The sequence below is a fragment of the Dromaius novaehollandiae genome, chromosome 19 (genome assembly GCF_036370855.1).
Source record: "Dromaius novaehollandiae isolate bDroNov1 chromosome 19, bDroNov1.hap1, whole genome shotgun sequence".
NCBI lineage: Eukaryota > Metazoa > Chordata > Aves > Casuariiformes > Dromaiidae > Dromaius > Dromaius novaehollandiae.
In genome coordinates this window covers 3,493,828-3,512,079 of record NC_088116.1, presented here as the reverse complement: position 1 = coordinate 3,512,079, position 18,252 = coordinate 3,493,828, and the positions used below count along the sequence as shown (strand labels likewise).

At 35.3% G+C, this 18,252-nt stretch overlaps 1 protein-coding gene across 9 annotated transcripts in view; it reads right to left on the bottom strand.

Moving 5' to 3' along the window:
• The window catches only part of BCAS3 (BCAS3 microtubule associated cell migration factor), a 379,129-nt gene that overhangs the window by 193,617 nt on the left and 167,260 nt on the right, over window positions 1-18,252 (bottom strand). For all 9 annotated transcript variants that reach the window (XM_064523127.1, XM_064523131.1, XM_064523134.1 and 6 more), the window contains 3 exons: window positions 8,490-8,590; window positions 6,232-6,428; window positions 4,751-4,848 (listed from right to left, as the gene is read on the bottom strand). In XM_064523127.1, coding sequence (XP_064379197.1) covers window positions 4,751-4,848; window positions 6,232-6,428; window positions 8,490-8,590 — 396 coding nt within the window. The remainder of the gene's footprint in view (window positions 1-4,750; window positions 4,849-6,231; window positions 6,429-8,489; window positions 8,591-18,252) is intronic.

Here is an 18,252-nt window from a genome sequence, read left to right as displayed (position 1 = left end):
GCTCTACGCACATACAGATGCACATGCACTTTTAATTGAGCAGGATTGCATTAACAGGTATGGCTGAGCATACCTGAGCCCTTCCACACATTTGTTACAGTTTAAGAGAAATTCTTGCCCTTAAAGAGTTGATACAGCTGTGCTATCAAATTTAGGGCAATCAGGAATTGCTGCAAAACCATTTCTCTAGAGGTTTTCTGTTTCTGAAAGTTCAGATCTGTTGTTCAACACAGATATTCTAGCCTTCCTATAGCTCTTTATTTTCTGCATCATTTAGCATTAGCAGAGTTTAATAGTTCTGATTTTTCAGGTATGTATGTAGTAAGGTATGTGTTATTCATTTATGGGTTATAGAATACAATTTTTCTTCAGAAAACTGCCTAGTTAATCATTGGAAATATTTAATTACAAGTCTAGTTCATGCTCGTATTCGCTAGATTAGTCTCCATAATTCTGTAGATATCCTCAGCTAGCCAAGACAGGCACAGAATGCTAGTTGCACCTGAGAAAGGAATAGCATCCAATACTTGAAGATGATGTGAAATTTTCAAGTCATGCCTATAGAGTGGTCTTCTGAAACAGAGCCAGGTCATTCTGCAATAAGTTATTTTCTGTGGTTCCTTACAGATTTCTGTCTCAGAGTTGGTTGGTTTGGCAGTGTAAAGTGTGTGACCTTCAGCTGAAGCATCTCCTGTAGATGGGACACTTACAAGGTTTCTCCCCTGTTTCTGGTGTCTAATAAGGACTCAAAAGTAACCTAACTTGCTTAGAGCCTCTCCCATCTAGCCTGCTATCTACAGCCACAAAATTTAGGTCTGAGATCTCTATACCCCCGCGCCACCTTTGTTAAACTCCCACGCAATCAGCCAATACCCTCAGCAGTTATTTGGAAAGGAGGGACACGCAGACATACATGATCACATGTGCCTGGCTGCCACGCACTGTGTGCATTTACTACGTGTATAACGGTATTTCTTTTGATGAATATTAACAGCTTCCTACTTTATAAAGCTTTGAAACTCAGTGTTGTCCCTTTAACATTTCTAACTTTCAATCTGGAATAGCATCTGGAATTACAGTGCATTTAATCCTTGAGGGTATATTCTCTCTATGATGCATATGACTAAAATGTGTGCACTGCAGGGCAAATATCCAGGAGCTCTAGGTGACTAACATTTCTGCAAAATTTTCTTAAAGGTTCAATTAAAAAAACCAACAGATAATACTATTTTCTATTCTTAAGAGCTCTTGAAATGAAGACTTCTAGTTTAACTTCCTAAATCTCAGAGTCAAGTGACCAGAAGGGCTTTTGGAATCACCAAATTCAATTCCCTGCACCAACAGGAAACTACAGCTCCATTTCATAAACTTGTAAAAATACATCTGCAAGGCATGGCAAAGGTTGAGGGTTGCCATAGAAAGATACCATTAAAAGATCTAGATAGATTTTGCACTTTCAACTTGAGAAAAAATTTAGTCTTCTCAGCATTCAATTCCCACTGTTCTTAAATTCAACTGAATTTACTGCACAGTATATTTCATTTATCAGAATTTGCCATTTGAATACTTTTGTTTTGTTTCTGACATACTTTTTTTATACATTTACACTGGAACAACTCATGATCACTCAATCATACATTACTTGCTGCTACACGATCTTTAGAATATCCACTATAAACAAAAAACAAGTTTAAAATAGTATAATCTATTTTAGGAGGATGTGTTATCCATTACATGCAAGTATATGTATGTTGTACCAATATTTGTATCATTTACTCTCCAGTCTGTTACTGAGAAATGAGTCTCCAATAACGATGTTACTTCTGGCAGCATTTACATCTATCAGTTTTACAAATACTGCCATCCATCTTGAAAATGCCACTGCACATTTTCATGATTTATAGTAGTATTAGAGGTTTGCACTATTTGAATTAATATTTTTACAAATGATCTTGTGAGAGATCATCATCATGAGTATACAATAGTTTTACAGACACAGATGTAATTTTTAAATCATGATATAAAAACTACACAAATGTCTTAATAAATGCAAAGACAGTTGTCACTAATAGGGAAGAGGGAAGGAAGCTATAAAGTATGCTACAAGAATAATTACAGATGATAAACACATACTTGAAATCTTTTGATGGGAAGAACAAGCGATGGAGTTAGATAAGAAGAGGCGCCACACTTGTATCTCTAAGCAACAGGCAATCAAACAGCCAGATAAGCATCTTCATAAAGCGCAACAGATTCAAATGCATGGGTCATAACTGAAGAATCACTTCCTGGTTCAGCTTAGGTAGTAAAAATTTATGACCTACTTAAAAAATCCCTCAAACCTAAAAAGGTTTTTTCCAATAAATTTGTTTTTCATAAAGAATGTAAGCCATTTAGGTTATGCCTTGGTAATAGCAGGAAATGAGAATATTTACAGTAGTGGACTGTAATACAAACAACATTATCATATGTGAACAGTATTTAAAATAAAACCTTTACATTCAGAGCTGAGCTTAATGCAACTTTCTGTACAACTAATAAATATTTTTTAAAAACCTCAGTGATGGAAAGAAAAGAAAGCAAGCATAAAATACTCTTCCTTTGCTGGACTCTGTGAGAAGAATAGCATGAGATCTCAAGAAACAGTACATACCTTTTCTTGCATCTCCTTTACTCTACAGCAGAGTTCACATCCCTATACCATCACACATAATCTGGCACATCTACCCTTAATATGGAGCAATAGTTTCTGCATGGGAAAGGACTGGGAATCAGGCAATACAAAAAAAACTGGAAATAGATGTTAAAGTCCCTGAATCAAAAATCAATTCAAATCCAAATTGTTTGGCAGTGAAGTTAAATAAAATATTGCTATCAGCATGTCTCTAACAAAATCCATGTATTGTTTATAAGAAACTTACGAGGTGTTATAACAAAACTGAGTCACTGCTGTACAGTAAATATATTTTTAGCGTCATAACAATGTATACAATTGACTTTGGCAATTTTAATATGGACACACATGTTAAAGGCATTACCAACAGAGCTTCATCACATTCATATGAGCCATTTTACATTAAGGGCCCATCCACACTATAGGAAAGGTCATTCAGTGTAGAAGAGATACAGTCCTACATGGCTCATTGTTTCTAGTGTAGACGAAACAATGCATTTATAGAATGCTTTGTGGTTATATTTCAGAATTAGAATATATCCATGTTATAGGTTACTGCACTGCTCCATTCATACACAAGAGGAAAAAAAGAAAAGAATACCTGATAACACAGATGTCTCTATCCATATCAGCAGAGCCACATTAGTGGAGAAGGACTATGTGATTAATCCCTGAATTTCAGGTTTCAGACATACAGACAGAAGCACTCCTCTGATCCAAGCTTGTAACTTTTTAGGAGTAATGGGCATAAATGAACTAGTCCAAAAAAATCTTAACTGATGCATTTGTGTTTTCTTATGTATCAAACAATTATTTTCAAAATTTCTTTGACATATACTAAAACAAATAAAATTCTCTTTAAGTAGGCAGTGTCAGACGTTTGTCTAAGGCTCAACCTGCGTTACCTTAACAAGTTCTAAATATTTGAAAATGGAATTTATAACGACAATCCTCAATAGCAAAAGTTAATGTAGTTATTATTGAACTCAGTTACAGACACAAATCTAAAAATCTAATATATACACACACACACACATATATCTATCCATCTTGTAATACCCTGTAAAAAAGAAATTAATCTGGAAAACAATGCAGTATCTTGGACTCTGAATGTATATCCATAGAAAACAGTCTGGAACAGGAGCTTTTATTTTGGCTCTCTTTAAAACAACCTTCAGAAATCAGTTTCTGTATGTGTTACAGTTTCCTTTCACAGTTTAACCTCAATCCAATCAGCAGTCTCCAGGGATTTTCAAATCGCTAAAGATTAAAATCCTCTCCAACTTGACTGTTTGACTAATGCTGTGTGTTTAATATTCTACTTGTGAGAGATTTGATTTGACAAAATCCTGCTGGGTGGAACCTTGAGATGCTATACAGCTGTACTAGAATATAAAACGCTGCTGTCTGTTTTTCTTTATACAGACTATACCCCAGCACTATGAGAAAAAGAAGAAAACTTTACAGAACATACATTACTAAGTTGATATTAATATAACCACTGTTGTATTAAATTTACACTCTTTTAGAGAAGAGTAGTGAAAATCTGCCTGTTACAGAAACATTAAACTACTCTGTCTTGAGTGTTCACAGAAATCAATATTACATTTATGATTACATCTCAATGAAGGGTAATTTATAAATGAGATGAAATTGTAATATTCTATGCAATCTAGGCAATCATTAACAACAGCATTTCAGCATTAGCATTCGCACATGTTCTGCTCTTTAGTTTAGGCATTTCTAGCATTCTGAAGCTCATGTTAAACTGAATGCAAATATCGCATTATATCTTATGACAATGCTGTGACTTCAGAACTGAGTGGTAAGAGGAAAAAAGTCATTATCATGGTAGCCTTCAGTATGTGTTTATGTAAGATGGCACTTACCCTACAGTGCAGCTGAAAATCTTGATATCCTTTTAACTATATGGCACTGGCTAGTAAATGTTATTGGCCGGGGGGGGGGGGGGGGGGGGGGGGGGGGGGACACGACGACAGCAGGACAGGACAGAACAAAACAAAGTTGATAAATGTCATGAATATCAAAGAAAACATGAAATCAACATATTTCTACCTGAGGTAGCATCAATCACTGTTGAAACTCCTCTGCGATCAGAAACTGGACGTGATGATCCTGGCATGCTAACAGGTTCAGAGCGAACTGGCTGAATCCTGAAAGATAAGTCACAGTCACAGTTGCCACATGCATCAAAATCATTGCTCATGAAGGCTTTTATTAAATCACAAACCTGACTGAGCCAACCAATTAAGCCACTATTTATTTTAAAATCAACCAACTGTTGAAAACTTTTATTTTCCTTTGCTGTGTGGAAACAAGATACAGATAATCCAGCCACAGACAGATCAAGACTATACACAAAGTGAGTATCCCCAAATTATGTCTCAGATGAGGGCTCTTAGAAAGCCTCAAAGGGAAAACCCCACCCTACTCAAATAGTTTAAAATTCCTCTTTTGTCCTCCTGAACAGCAATACTTTCTTTGCTGGTTTAGGAGAAAAGACACTATTTTAAGTGTCTGTACCTTTTGCAACATATATCTCTCTATATTTTGCAAATTTCTGCTCTCTTTCTGTATATGTGTACATATATACAATACAAAAAATGTAACTTATTAACATATTTCACATCATTTCAGAAGATGCTGTTTATTTATATCCTTACTTTTGGATGCTATTTTATGCAAGCAGAAATCACACATTTCAAAAACATACATTTTTCAGTCCAAAGACAATCTGCCCAATTTTAATGGGATTGGTCATATTATGCATTTCTTTTGTTTACTCGTAAGAGTTTGAAACACAGTCCTGAACCACTGTAGACAACACTAAAGAACCCTGGACTTCAAATCACCTGCAGAGTCAGAAGCATGGAAACTTGTTAAATCTCCAGAGTTACTAGACGGGACACAAGAATATATGGTGAATAAAGCAATTCTACAAAATCACTAGCTATCAATCAGTATCAATCCACGTGTATTTTCCTCCACCCCTTCAGGCCCCATTTCCAGACCAGCCAATATCCAAAGAGTGATGAATTAAATACATGGGACACACACACGCACATGACAAGGAAGGAAGCAAAGAAAACAAGGAAGAGAAGGATGCAAAGGAGAGGGGAGAACCATTCCATAAGTTCACTCACTCTTCCAACACACTGACTGCTTTACAGTCAGCATATAAATCTAAGGCCTAAAGCGCCTACTCCTGCCCAAGCAAACAAATTTGGTAAGCAAGGCAGAAACTGTGAAAGCCAAGGAGACACTGAACTCTTTATAGACTGAATGCAACAGAACAAGGCAACTGGACTTTGTACTCCCTTCCATTGTCATTTAGGCAAGAAGCAATAACAGGAAGAAATCAAAGCTGTTTGGTCTGGATGAATTTTTATTGTTAGCAAATCATATGCTCTTCTCTTTCATCTGGACAATCTCGAAGAAAACTATTACACATTCTACACAGATGGGCTCATTTAAGCATAAAGCAAGTTATTCATATAAGAAATGCGAAACAGCTTGGAAATTTATTTTATTTTTACCTGAGACTGTTGAGATCAAGATCATCTGTATCAAAGTCCAGAAGAGGTTGTGGTGTGTCACTTGGACCATGCGACTGCAGCACTGAAGAACTCGATGAAATGACTGTTGTTTGGCCAGACGGATGAATTGTTTTGAACTGGAACTGTGGGCCCATCCATAGGCGTCTATGAGGCCCAGTGTGAGTCACTATTTCAACCTGTGAGAATATTGGGAAACATTTAACACTAAATTGCAGCTTAATAATTGAGTGGTTCCTTCAATACACTGAACTTCCCAAAATCCTATTGCTATTAAGCAAAAAGAGGTTTTTGTGCCATCAGTTCGGAGGAACACTGAACAAGGGAAAATTCAGAATGTCTTTGTTAAGGAGGGTCTGCTCCACCCAAAGTCAAGAGATTTTTGCAGTGCCTTAAAAATCCTTGAACCACCAGTTTTAGGACACTACATTCCAGCTCTTAAATTGTCCTGAAGACTGTAATTCTATCAATGCTATAATTTCACTTGATTCTGTTCATTACTTTCCCTTGCCATTATGAAATATATGCTACAACTCAAAAGCTAACAAGCTAGTACTGTGGGCGAAAGAAATGGAGGAACAGATTTCTGTTTGAATCTACATGGATTACACAAAGCAATTGAAAGTCCATCTCCACCAAATATGCTTGTCAATAACTTTAATCCTGACCAGGCCAAGGAATGCACTTTTTAAAAGCAAGCTGTTACAGTTTTGTTACTGTGGCTTTCTAAGAGTTCACACATTAAACAGCACTGCTTCATATGTATGTACTGTGAACTGTATTTCAAATCAAAGCTCATAATCATTACTGGCATATGTGAGGATACTGCTAGCAGAAACCATCTTGCTGAAAAGCAGCATAATTTGTAACAGAGAGCACAATGGGGAGTACAGTATAAGACACTGAATAAATAGCACAGGTCATTCATTACACGTGTACATAATATAAACATATATATGCAACACAGTTTAGAACGGCAGCTAAATCATATATATATATATATATATATATATATATATATATATATATATATTCATTTAACTGAAATTCTGACCATTAAAACAGAGGCAAAGGTGTTTGCTTGCAGTGTGAAACAATACACACGTGAGATTTTTATCTGAAGCTGCCAATATGGAACAAAAATATTAAGCTTTGGTGAACTCACAGTTTTAGGATGATAAAATAGACTATTAAATTTCTGTCAATTTCTGCTAAAACAATAATCAGCTTCACAAGAATGCAACCTAGTAAGGAATTTCATGAAAATATCTTCTTGTAATTTATGACATATAGATGTGCATCTTAATTTTCTTTACTCTTACATTTCTGTATTACTAGTGATTCTTAATTCTTTAAGAAGAAATTTAAACACTAGATAATGTTCTAAGATAGCTCTCTGCTAACATAAGATGACAAATACACAGCCTATTTAGCACTATTTCTGTCTTTACATTTATCTCAGCATAACTCAGATTGACTGTAGACATTTCTGAGTCAAGTAGCTTTTATGTAGCAGTGTAAATTAGGCCACAGATAAAGTAATCTGTGTATTTTAAGCTTGAAACCATCAGTGTCACAGAGCCGAGAGGTAAACAGATGCCTTTGCAATTTTACTGAGGCTACGGCCAGATGTTCCTATTCACTCTCCTGTTGTGTGCAGGACAAACATATTGTATCTACTTCACACTGACAGCACACATTACCCACTGTTCTAATTGAAAAGTTGAAGTGAAGGGCAGTGTTTTTTCACTGCATGCTGTTACTGTTGATAACAACACTTTAATTTTGAAAAACATACTTGCTCTTTAGGCTTAATCTAAAGTGGCTTGCTTAGAGAATGCTAGCATCTTCATGTTCAGAAGAGATATCATCACCCTTTTCACTTAGCAAAAATTAAACATTCCTGAAGCATTCTCTGAATTCTCTGTGTTCTGAGTAACGTCATTGGAGATTTTTTCCTCTAAATATATTTACTCTTGTAGTGAAGGATAGATGCGATGAAGTTTGAGTAAGCTGAAGTTCCTTTGACCTTTTATATCTACCTAGAACTAGTAACATACCAACCCCCGTAGTGTAGGTTCGCTTTTTTTTTTTTTTTTTTTTTTTGAGATGGCCACTATACTGGAAAATCACTGGAACAGTAAAATGAGCTATTCTATTTTGAATAAAGTTCTGAATTTTTCTTCTAATGGATTTTATTATTGTTTCACTCCTGAACTGGAACTGTCCAAAAAACAAACCTGGGAAAGCCACTCTTCATCCTCTTGACCGCTGTGGTCAGATGCTAAGCTGTCATATGATTCATGTCGAGTAATAGGTCCAGGACTCCCTGGTGGGACCACTGGGGAAGGGGAAGGGGAAGGGGAAACGGGAAACGGGAAACAAAATTGAAAAAAATCAAATTTATTGTTAAATGTTTTTAAAATAACCTTTTTCAGTAAGTTACTAGTACAGCACAATATGTATTTTCAAAAATCTGTGACAATATGCTGGAGTGCAGAAAGAGCTTAAATATTGACAACAAAAGTGATGAAGACATTTCTCCTCTTAAAATCTGAGTTTGTATACAGACGCTATGATAACATGACTTGCTGTTCTTCTATTAACCTGAAGCGTGTAATGAACATACCCAACAGCTCCAATATAGACAACAAACCATCTGTCTCAAGGAATTTAACACTGAGAAATGCCACTGACAATGATGTAAGATTTTTCTACAAACTTTTCAGATTGTCCACTTCAGGAGAACTATGTTAAACTGCTCTCACAAAAGCTATCTTGAAGCACTGGTATACGTACTAACTCTGAATACAGAGAATTTCTGAGACTTCATGAACAGAATGATCGCTCTCATTTTGACATTGATGTAATTAACTTAAAGCTGGCTTCACAAGCAACTTGTATTTTTCAGGGTTTGGGTTTTTTTTCCAATTCAATTGGAAGTGCCTGATAACGATCTTAATGTCACTTTTTTACTACAGTAACAACAATATATTCATCAAGATTAAATAACAAAGCAGAGTTCGATGTTTAATTTGCTACAAGCTAAATACTGAGATTATTTCACTGAACTGTAGAATACCAGAAACTCTGTATTCAAGTGTTGCTTATCACTAGAGTAATACTATTTAAGATCTCACAATAATTTTGAGGAAAACACCTCTTTCAGCTCCAACTGACACTGATAATTAGAAAGAGATATTATTTCAAGCTGAGGGATAAATTCATCAGTGGCTCCTAAACACAAGAGTCCAGACACAACTCCAAAGAGCCCATACTCTGCAAACTCCTGGAACTTGGAGTGTCTACTTCTAGCAACTACCAGAGACAAGATCCTAAGCTGGATACATTTTTGGTTCGACTCTGTACAGCAGTTCTTAGAGTCTTAAGGTTTGTCCTCAACATCACATTTGTTCACAGTGCTCATCAACAAAACTCTTCTGAAAAGCACCATGAAAATCTTTTGCTACTACAACAAGATAAAAACTTAAGTCCCTATTTTTTTTTCAAAAGACTGGCACAGGACACTGCTCTCAATTCAGAGAGCAAAACCAAGTTAATTTTCTTACTCTCTTCATTGCTTTCATTCCTTTTGTATGGACTTGCTGCAACAGAAAAATGTAAGTTTTTCAGTATTGTAGATTGCATAACATGAAATCAAAGACACCTGAAAACCATTAGCAAATATACATAAAACTTTGGGGAAAATCACAATTTAGTGTTCAAATGCTACCCAGAAAAAAGAGAATATTAGACTCACTATCGTAAAAGTTAATATTTCATGGCTCCTGGTCCTCGAGTCATTTAAATGTGCCAGTAAAGCTTACAGTCTAGCTAGTTTAGACAGCATTACTGTTGCTCTAACTACAACTTCACATTTGAGAAGCCTGTAAGAGTTTAAAACAAGCTAAGTGCAAATAAGCACCTAAGACAATAAGACAGAGAATATCTTTCCATTTCTTGTACCTGCTTATTGTCACAGACCTGTTGGGGGCCTGGATTCAACACTAAGAAACCTGGATTCAACACTAAGAAACCATACCCATTTTGAGGGAAGAGAAAACATCATAAATGCAAGTTAAAAGAAGCAAATGTAATAAGGGTTACTTTGGTAAGACAAAAGAGTTTTATGCTATGGTGTTAGGACATCGGACGATCTTAAAATTATAACCACTATTTTTACAGTCACATAATCTAAAAGTGATCAAACTTTTTTAAACTGATTTTTTAAAAGTATATTATTATGGGGTTAACCATTATGTGTCATGTTTCCATCCCCTACAAATTTTTACAACCATGTTATAAACCCCTAATAATAAGAGTTTATAATGGCAAAGCAGACACAATTGCAACCGTAAATACAAAACGGCGCCTCTGTAATATAAACAGCACAGTTTTTTCATAAATTCATATACTATATGAAATAAAGGGATTTTCATCCTGTTTTTTTCAAGAGGGTATCTGAATGCAACCTCAACTATGGGGTCATTTCCAAAAACCTATATATCGCAGCATGTGCTCATGCTGAAAACGGCAATTCAGGATCCAACCTGTTAAAGAATTATTTAAAGTGCTATATATATTAGGATACGGTCTTTCAAAGTGTCATGTTTTCCCCATGAGATGCTATGCATCTGTCATATTCATTGAAATCAATACAATTTGTGCCTGCACGTGTGTGTACATACACACCTAAGCAATACAGGCATTATTTAAGCATTGTGTGTTTATTAGTTTTCAAGGTAGCACAGAAACCATATTCATCTACATCATTACAAAAGTGACAGATCTTATTCTATGACTTATGGATGGTTCTGTCCAGCCCATATCAAACTTGTCTTAAGAAAATATACATACCATCCTGGATTACAAACAGCTGACGATTCACTGTAAATATTTAAATGTGAAACCATAACACCTACATTTCTGCCTTACCAGTAAAGTTTATATTTGAAACTGATGAAACAAAAATATTATTTTGACACATTTTGCTGTTGCCCTAATCTTCCCTGTATCTCCTAACAGCCCTACAATATATTCTACTGCCTGCACTAATGCCTGTTTTGGAGGGCACAGCTGATCAACTGCAGGCTTTCCTGTTATTGAACTCAGCTAACAAACTGTTCACGACTCTAGCAGATGTTTTTGCTTTCAAACTAACAGGAACTTTATGGACTGTTCTGATTTTTTTTCCCCCTCTATCCCAGGGGCAACTACTAGCACTGTCAAGATTACGGATGTTGCTATTCAGTGGCCAGCAGCAAAAACGCTAGGTCCAGACAACAGCATCCACACTGTTCTGTCATCGTATTTCTCCATTGCAAAATGCTCTTCTGGAAAGGTGAAGGATACATTTTATTGGAGATTCAAGACGGCTTTAGACTGAAAAAGAATGGTTAAATTTAAGAACATTTTTGGTCCTACACTGTGCTGCCTTTTCCTGAGGAGCCACAGCTTCGCATAAGACTTGTAATAATACACATTTCAGTGCAGCTTCAAAATGCACCGTTAACTCTTCCTACCAAAAAGTGACGACACATTGAAATCCACAAAAAAGCTCTGTCTTAGAGTTCACCAGCAGGGCAACAGTGATAAAGCCTTAGCTGAGGTCAAACCTCAGTAATTTATTTTACTATTTAATAAAATAGCATTATGTACAACACCTATCATGAAAACAGGGACTTAGAAGAGCCTGGTTTTGATAGCAGGATCCCGTAACGATGGTCCAAATCTTAGCACAGGAAAAGCGTGCAATGCAACATTGAGATATCACCTTTTAAAACAAGTGATCATCACTGGAGATTTGCCACTGCTACAGTGCTTATTACTGATAACCATACGGTCATTTGGTGCAGGCTAAAATAGCCTTGAACTTATAGGAACAAACACATCATAAAAATGTAAAAACCATTCTTTTGGTATTTCTGTGTCATGTACCTCTTGCACTATCAACTATTCAGTTCCAAGACAAGACTAATTTAAGCTCAAAGGGACATTTGCAATAATCTGAGCTCACAAGTAATCTTTTACCTTCCATCTTAATTCTCTGAAAATCCGAATTCACAAGGGAAAGCATGACAGACCAAAACATTAGTGTAGCTGCTATTATGCTATAACACAGTTTCTGACTTCTCAAAGAATTTCACTATAATGTAGCACAATTAAAAATATTTAAAATAATCAAATTCTTCAAAAGCTTTGTAACGAATATTTTTTCTTCTTGCACTCTTGTCACTTCTCTTTCATTGAAAAAAATTTTTTGATTGGAAAAAATGGCAAGTGGTACACACAGACAAGGAACATGCACAAAAAGATACTTTACTGGCAATTGCATGTGATTTGTGCTTTCCTAAAACAATAAATCCAGTGCTTTGTCTCCGAGCTATGCCAATTTTTAATTTCTTGCTATTCTAACTCCAACATCTGGAACAACCATATATCAAATATCAGAACGCAACTGAGTTTGTTTATTCTAGGAATACATAAACATGCTGAAATCTGTACAATTACCTGCAGAGTGAAAAACTGCAATGAAAATAAGCATTTATTAAAAATCTCAGGTTAGAATTATAAAATGCAACTTTTACTTTTGCAATAGAGCAAAACATGAGTTTCTAAAGCCCACTTACAAATGCAAAACAAACATAAGCAAGCTTGCATGCATTCAAGATGACTTTTTAAAAACTGGAGTGCTACCTAAAGGATAAATCAGAGCTTTGCCACAAAAATTTGTTAAGGGGCAGAAATAGCTTTGAGCTGCTGAAATGTAATAGTAGGGCCTTTAATCTCTGTCTCCCTTCAAGGGAGAAAGTGATCTGCATCAATGCTAAATGTGGAATATATTCCTGCCTTTCTAGCCAGACTAGATATACTGAACCATTCCATGTTTAACTTAGGAAAATGAGAATCCCAGTGAAAACTGTTGTTCTTCATGACCTGAACATGGTCAGCTCATTATCAACACTCAGAATAAAAGGTGCAGGTGCTTACCAGTGATCTAAGGTAAATTTTAAAATCCCCCCTTCCTTATCTGCAGTTACAGGATTAGGCTTACTACAATATTGAAGAAAGATTATTAAAGGCAAGGATCTAAAAACAAGAACAAATCACTAATTTAGTCATTTGCACGACAATTGTTAATGCTAAGGAAAACCGCACAGAAGTGACTGTGGAGACAGAAGTTTCACAAACAAAACAAAGGCTGAAACACAGCTAAGCTGATATTCCTCTAGAACTCCAGGTCCTATTTCTCAGTTTAATCATTAAGTAAGAAAAAACCTTTTTGTTCAAACTCTGCCATAATATTTAGTGTACAAATGAAGCAAACAATGTATATTAAACTCAGAAATAATTTGCATAGGCATTCTTGACATATGGGCAAAACCTAGACAAACATACACACTTGGCAAATACTGGAATTCACAAACAGTCCTTTTGTTCATAGATGGGCCAATCATACAATAAATACCTAGACCTAAGACAAATCGTTATTCATTCAAAGATTATAAATTGTTATCTTTCAACAGCATAGAAGCATTGGAACAAAGAAAGGCTACAGTTCAATTGTTGTGCGTGCACTTCTGGTTTTAATTTGTGAACAATAAATCATTAGTTTTACTTAGTTTTCTATACTTTTTGAACCAAAAGGTTTTAATTTTCTCATTTATATAAACAAGATTTACACAATCCAATTTAATTGAGTTATATATGAAAATCCCAATGTGCTCTTCTCTAACGGATGTACGTTTGTCCAAACTAAGAGCTAACAAAGGCATTCGGAGACTATAAAGACTAGTTGTTCCATACAGCCTGCCGTACACACACATGCATGCACTCAGAGACCCAGAGAGCCTTCCTTTACTTCAACTGGATTCACAAAATTTATAATTTGAAATGAAGTAAGATTCTAAACTCCAGTAGAAACAATGTAGTCCCAACTAATTCATCAAGTCCAAAGTCTCCTTGGTTTACACACGGTGTCTAGTGATGTCCATGGAAACAAGTATGCAAACTAAAAAAAAAAAAAAAAAAAAAAAAAAAGACATATGCCTTGGTTTCATACCAATCACACACTAACATCTGATTTTGATGCTGTTTCTGTGGGTTTTAAGTTGTATCTAAAATGATCATAGGTGGTATAGAGACCTGAGGTAATCACATGCTTGTCAGCATGCTTCAGGAATATTTCCTCTAAAATTAAAGTACACATTTTGAATGATTTACTTCATGCTACTTTTGGAACAACTGGTGCATTAGTTACATCATGTTATGCTTGATAAGCAGAATGTGACAGCTCTGGTTTAGGTCTGTATACAGCCACTTTCTGTTAAATTCAACAGGTTCAACTTTTTTCTCCTATCTTGAAGGAGTGATCTCATTTCCCTCAGAGGCTGGTTTCAGTATCACAGTCAGGTGACTTGCTACAAAGAAAGTTTGTCATGTAGTTGAACTCCAGCAACTGCTTATCAAGTTTTACAGCATGCACGTTCCTAAAATCTCTTTTACAGCACATAGCTATGATTGTTGGCTCTAATTCCGCTGAAGCTTGACAATAAAGTGAAGAGCAGATTTTCCTTTCAGACGGAATTCTTACAGCCACATTTAAAATAAACTATTTGTATTCTGGTGATGTGCTCTATGTGTTTTCAGTTGTGGCTATATGTTGCTGAACAAAGTTCTGTGTTTAACGCTTTTTTTCAGCTTTTAAACTTCTGCAGGGGCATTCCATGCAAATTAAAATATACTCTTTCACTCAGAAGTTTTCCCCAGTCAATTTTTTTCCTGAGTTATGACTGTTTGAGATTCTTATATGCATGAATGTCATAAAATTATGCTAAAAAAAAAAAAAACAAAACAAAAAAACTGTAAACCAGGAGTTTAGCCAGCCTAACAGTTATTTCACAACACCAATTGACTTACAGATTTATTCATTCATTATCTGTAAATTAACCACAGTTTATTAGGTGCTTTACAGACAAAGAAATCCATTCTCTGTATCCGCCTTTAAACGTAAAGGAATAGTTAGTACTGCAAGCAGGATATGAATTCTCCTCAGATTTTCCCAAGGTTTGGTGACCGTTTTACTTGCTCTTTACTTCACGCTCGTCCCTGAAAGGTGCTGATTATGCATTCAGGCTTCACTATTCCTCTTGGTTCCCTTACAGGGCAGGTAAATGTTCACTGTGCCCGACTCTAGCTTCCTTTTCTAAAGTTCCCACAGGAAACTACTCAAGTAAGTGAACATTTAAAGCCAGGCTGAGCTGGAATCTATGACATTACTTACAGTATGGAGTATCTTAAGGCTATGTAACACTTTAAATACTCAGACCGAGCAGACTATCAGTTCTGTACCAAAGAACAACACATATATTATTCTTTCCTGAGTTAAAGAATAATTTTAAATGCAAGAACCTATGGTGAAATCCATCTGATGGCCATCTTTAAAGAATTATGGAAGAGGTAACTATTTCTATAATTCACTGACTTCAAAAGTATGTTTGACATTATTGTCGGGAAAATTATGTTAACCATGGATTACTGTTACAATCAAAGTATGTAGTGAGAAGTCAAGAGGCTTAGTAGTAAATTTTCAAAGCGGTGCGTGGGGATTTACCCGTTTGACTCCCATTAACGTCAATAGGAGTCGCGCGGCTAAATCCCTGTACACTGCTTTGAAAACTGACCCCTTAGTGTTGATGGACCTCTTTCTAAGAAGTTCCAGATGACCATGTTAGAATAGTAAAGAACTGTTTCAGCATGTGCCCTTGTTCATTATTGTTGTTTGTACACATCTGAAAGTATTTTAATTCCTATATTCAGTACTGTTTCCAGCATTCAGTATATAAAATATGAATTAAGATGGGCAAGTACTGAGTAATCTGATGAAACCATGTACACGTTCAGGTATATATGAGCTTCAAAAACTTAACATACATTTGCAGCATCCAATGAACCTTACACAGTTAATTTTTATCTGCCTGTCTATATTATTATAACTTAATAAATATAACATATAATAACATAAAATAACATAAATAACAGTTATGGTTAAAGAATATATTCCTTCCCTGATTTACTACATTGCTTATATGCAGTGATGTAGCTCTTTAATGAAATGATACCTGTCCTGTTTCTATTTACCCCAATCAGTCCAATACCCAGAAATTAAATTTGCTTCCCTTTACCACTTAATCCTGTTTCCTGCAGGGAGCAGGAAGGGCAGGTTACAGTTTTAGGGAAACTTAGTTTTCCCTTTAAAAAGATCATGAACTGCAACTTCCATTAGAAACATCTTTTTGCAATAGGAAAGTGATCCAGACTAGCTTGCAAACTGTTACACCATGAAAACTAAAAAGCAGACATGAAATTTCCGTTTTCATTGTTTGTGACTAATGCCAGTAAAACCCAAACAGTCAATAAAACAGATACAATATACTTGTTCAGTAACTTGCAGTTGATGACAGTTTGAAAATACAAAATAAAATAAAAATTAGATAAATACAATGTTCTTTTAGAAAATTTTAGAAAATCACTGAAACAGTGGGAAGGGAAGGGAAGCTAGGCTTGTTTTAACTTAAAATGCTGAACAGAATAATTTGTGGAAATACTACAGCAAATCTGCATATTAGCAAGTACTGACACAGATGATATTCCCACACATCTGACAAAAAAGGAAAAGCCAAAGCATACCTACAAAGTATTAGAGAGAGAGTATTTCTTGGTTCATAAGACGCTCAAATAAATACAAGAAGTTCCAAAATGCTGAAGAATCCAGCAGAGGAACAGGACAGCAGAGAAAATTCAACACTGAAAATGGAAATCACTGTCCAAAAAACTGAAGAGAAAACCCAAAACTTTGCTTCCCCTCCTCCCCCCCAAACGTTTTGCTTTGATGATGACTACTACAGGTCAGGTTTGTTAGCTCTGGGAAAACTGGTAAGCTTTTTGCTTCCAGAGATGCCTCTAAAACACTTAAAAAAAGAAAAAAAAAATCATTGATTAGGAAACGCAGACAAGGAGATTGTATGATTGTGCTTATGTTCTTATCAACTATAAAAATATTGTGGTAGAGATAAATGCTAGAAAGAAGCCAAAAACAATAACAAAGTACTATGAAGGTGGACAAAAGCTCCTTTTTAATCTCTGCCTACTCGAGAAAACACTGGGTTATCACAACTCTTCTATTCTAAAAAAATCTCTGCAGGCAAGCCATGTTAGAGTTAAAGGGCAATGTGTGTTTGGAATCTGTTTCATTAGGAAATGTCAAAACTATAATCATAAAATAACTTTTTTTTTAAAGATCCATTGCAGTTTTAAATATACTGTAAAAAATTCCAATCATGAAATTTTTTAAATTACCAAAATTCTGCTAAAAGATTTTATCTATATTTCTTACAGTTATCATATTTTATTTATGTAATATTCAGAGAGAATATCTAAGTTAAGATGAACGCTTAAGAATTAATTCTCTGAGATTTTGAAATGAGGTTTTGCATATAAAGAAAACCCTCTCCAAAATTTCAGAGAAATTACAAACTACTCTACAAGGATATGGATTTTTAAATGACCTCTGAACAAATTCTTTGAAACTACTGATGCACAGATCCAGGAAGTATGTTGTATTCTTTTATTATATGGCAATAACGAAGTAGAATTCCATGAAAAGAATATACTAGCTGAAGACAATTTCAAGCAGAAAGAATAATAATAGCAAATTGAGAATCTAGAAAATACTAGAAATTATTTTCCCATCTGGATAATAAAGTTAAACATATGTAGTTAAGTATGTACATGAAGTCTCAGATGTGTACAGGTTGTACAGAAAACTGCAAAATAACAGCATAATGCAGCTTCCCATCTTTAAGTATATTGCTCTAACAGCTAACAAAGTTACTTGCAATACTCTTGCTGAGAATAGGGGTCCAGGGGGGAAAAACCTGGCAGAATCATTCAAATACAACATATCTTGTGATCAGGCATTTGATCAACAAAAAGGGTGCTTTT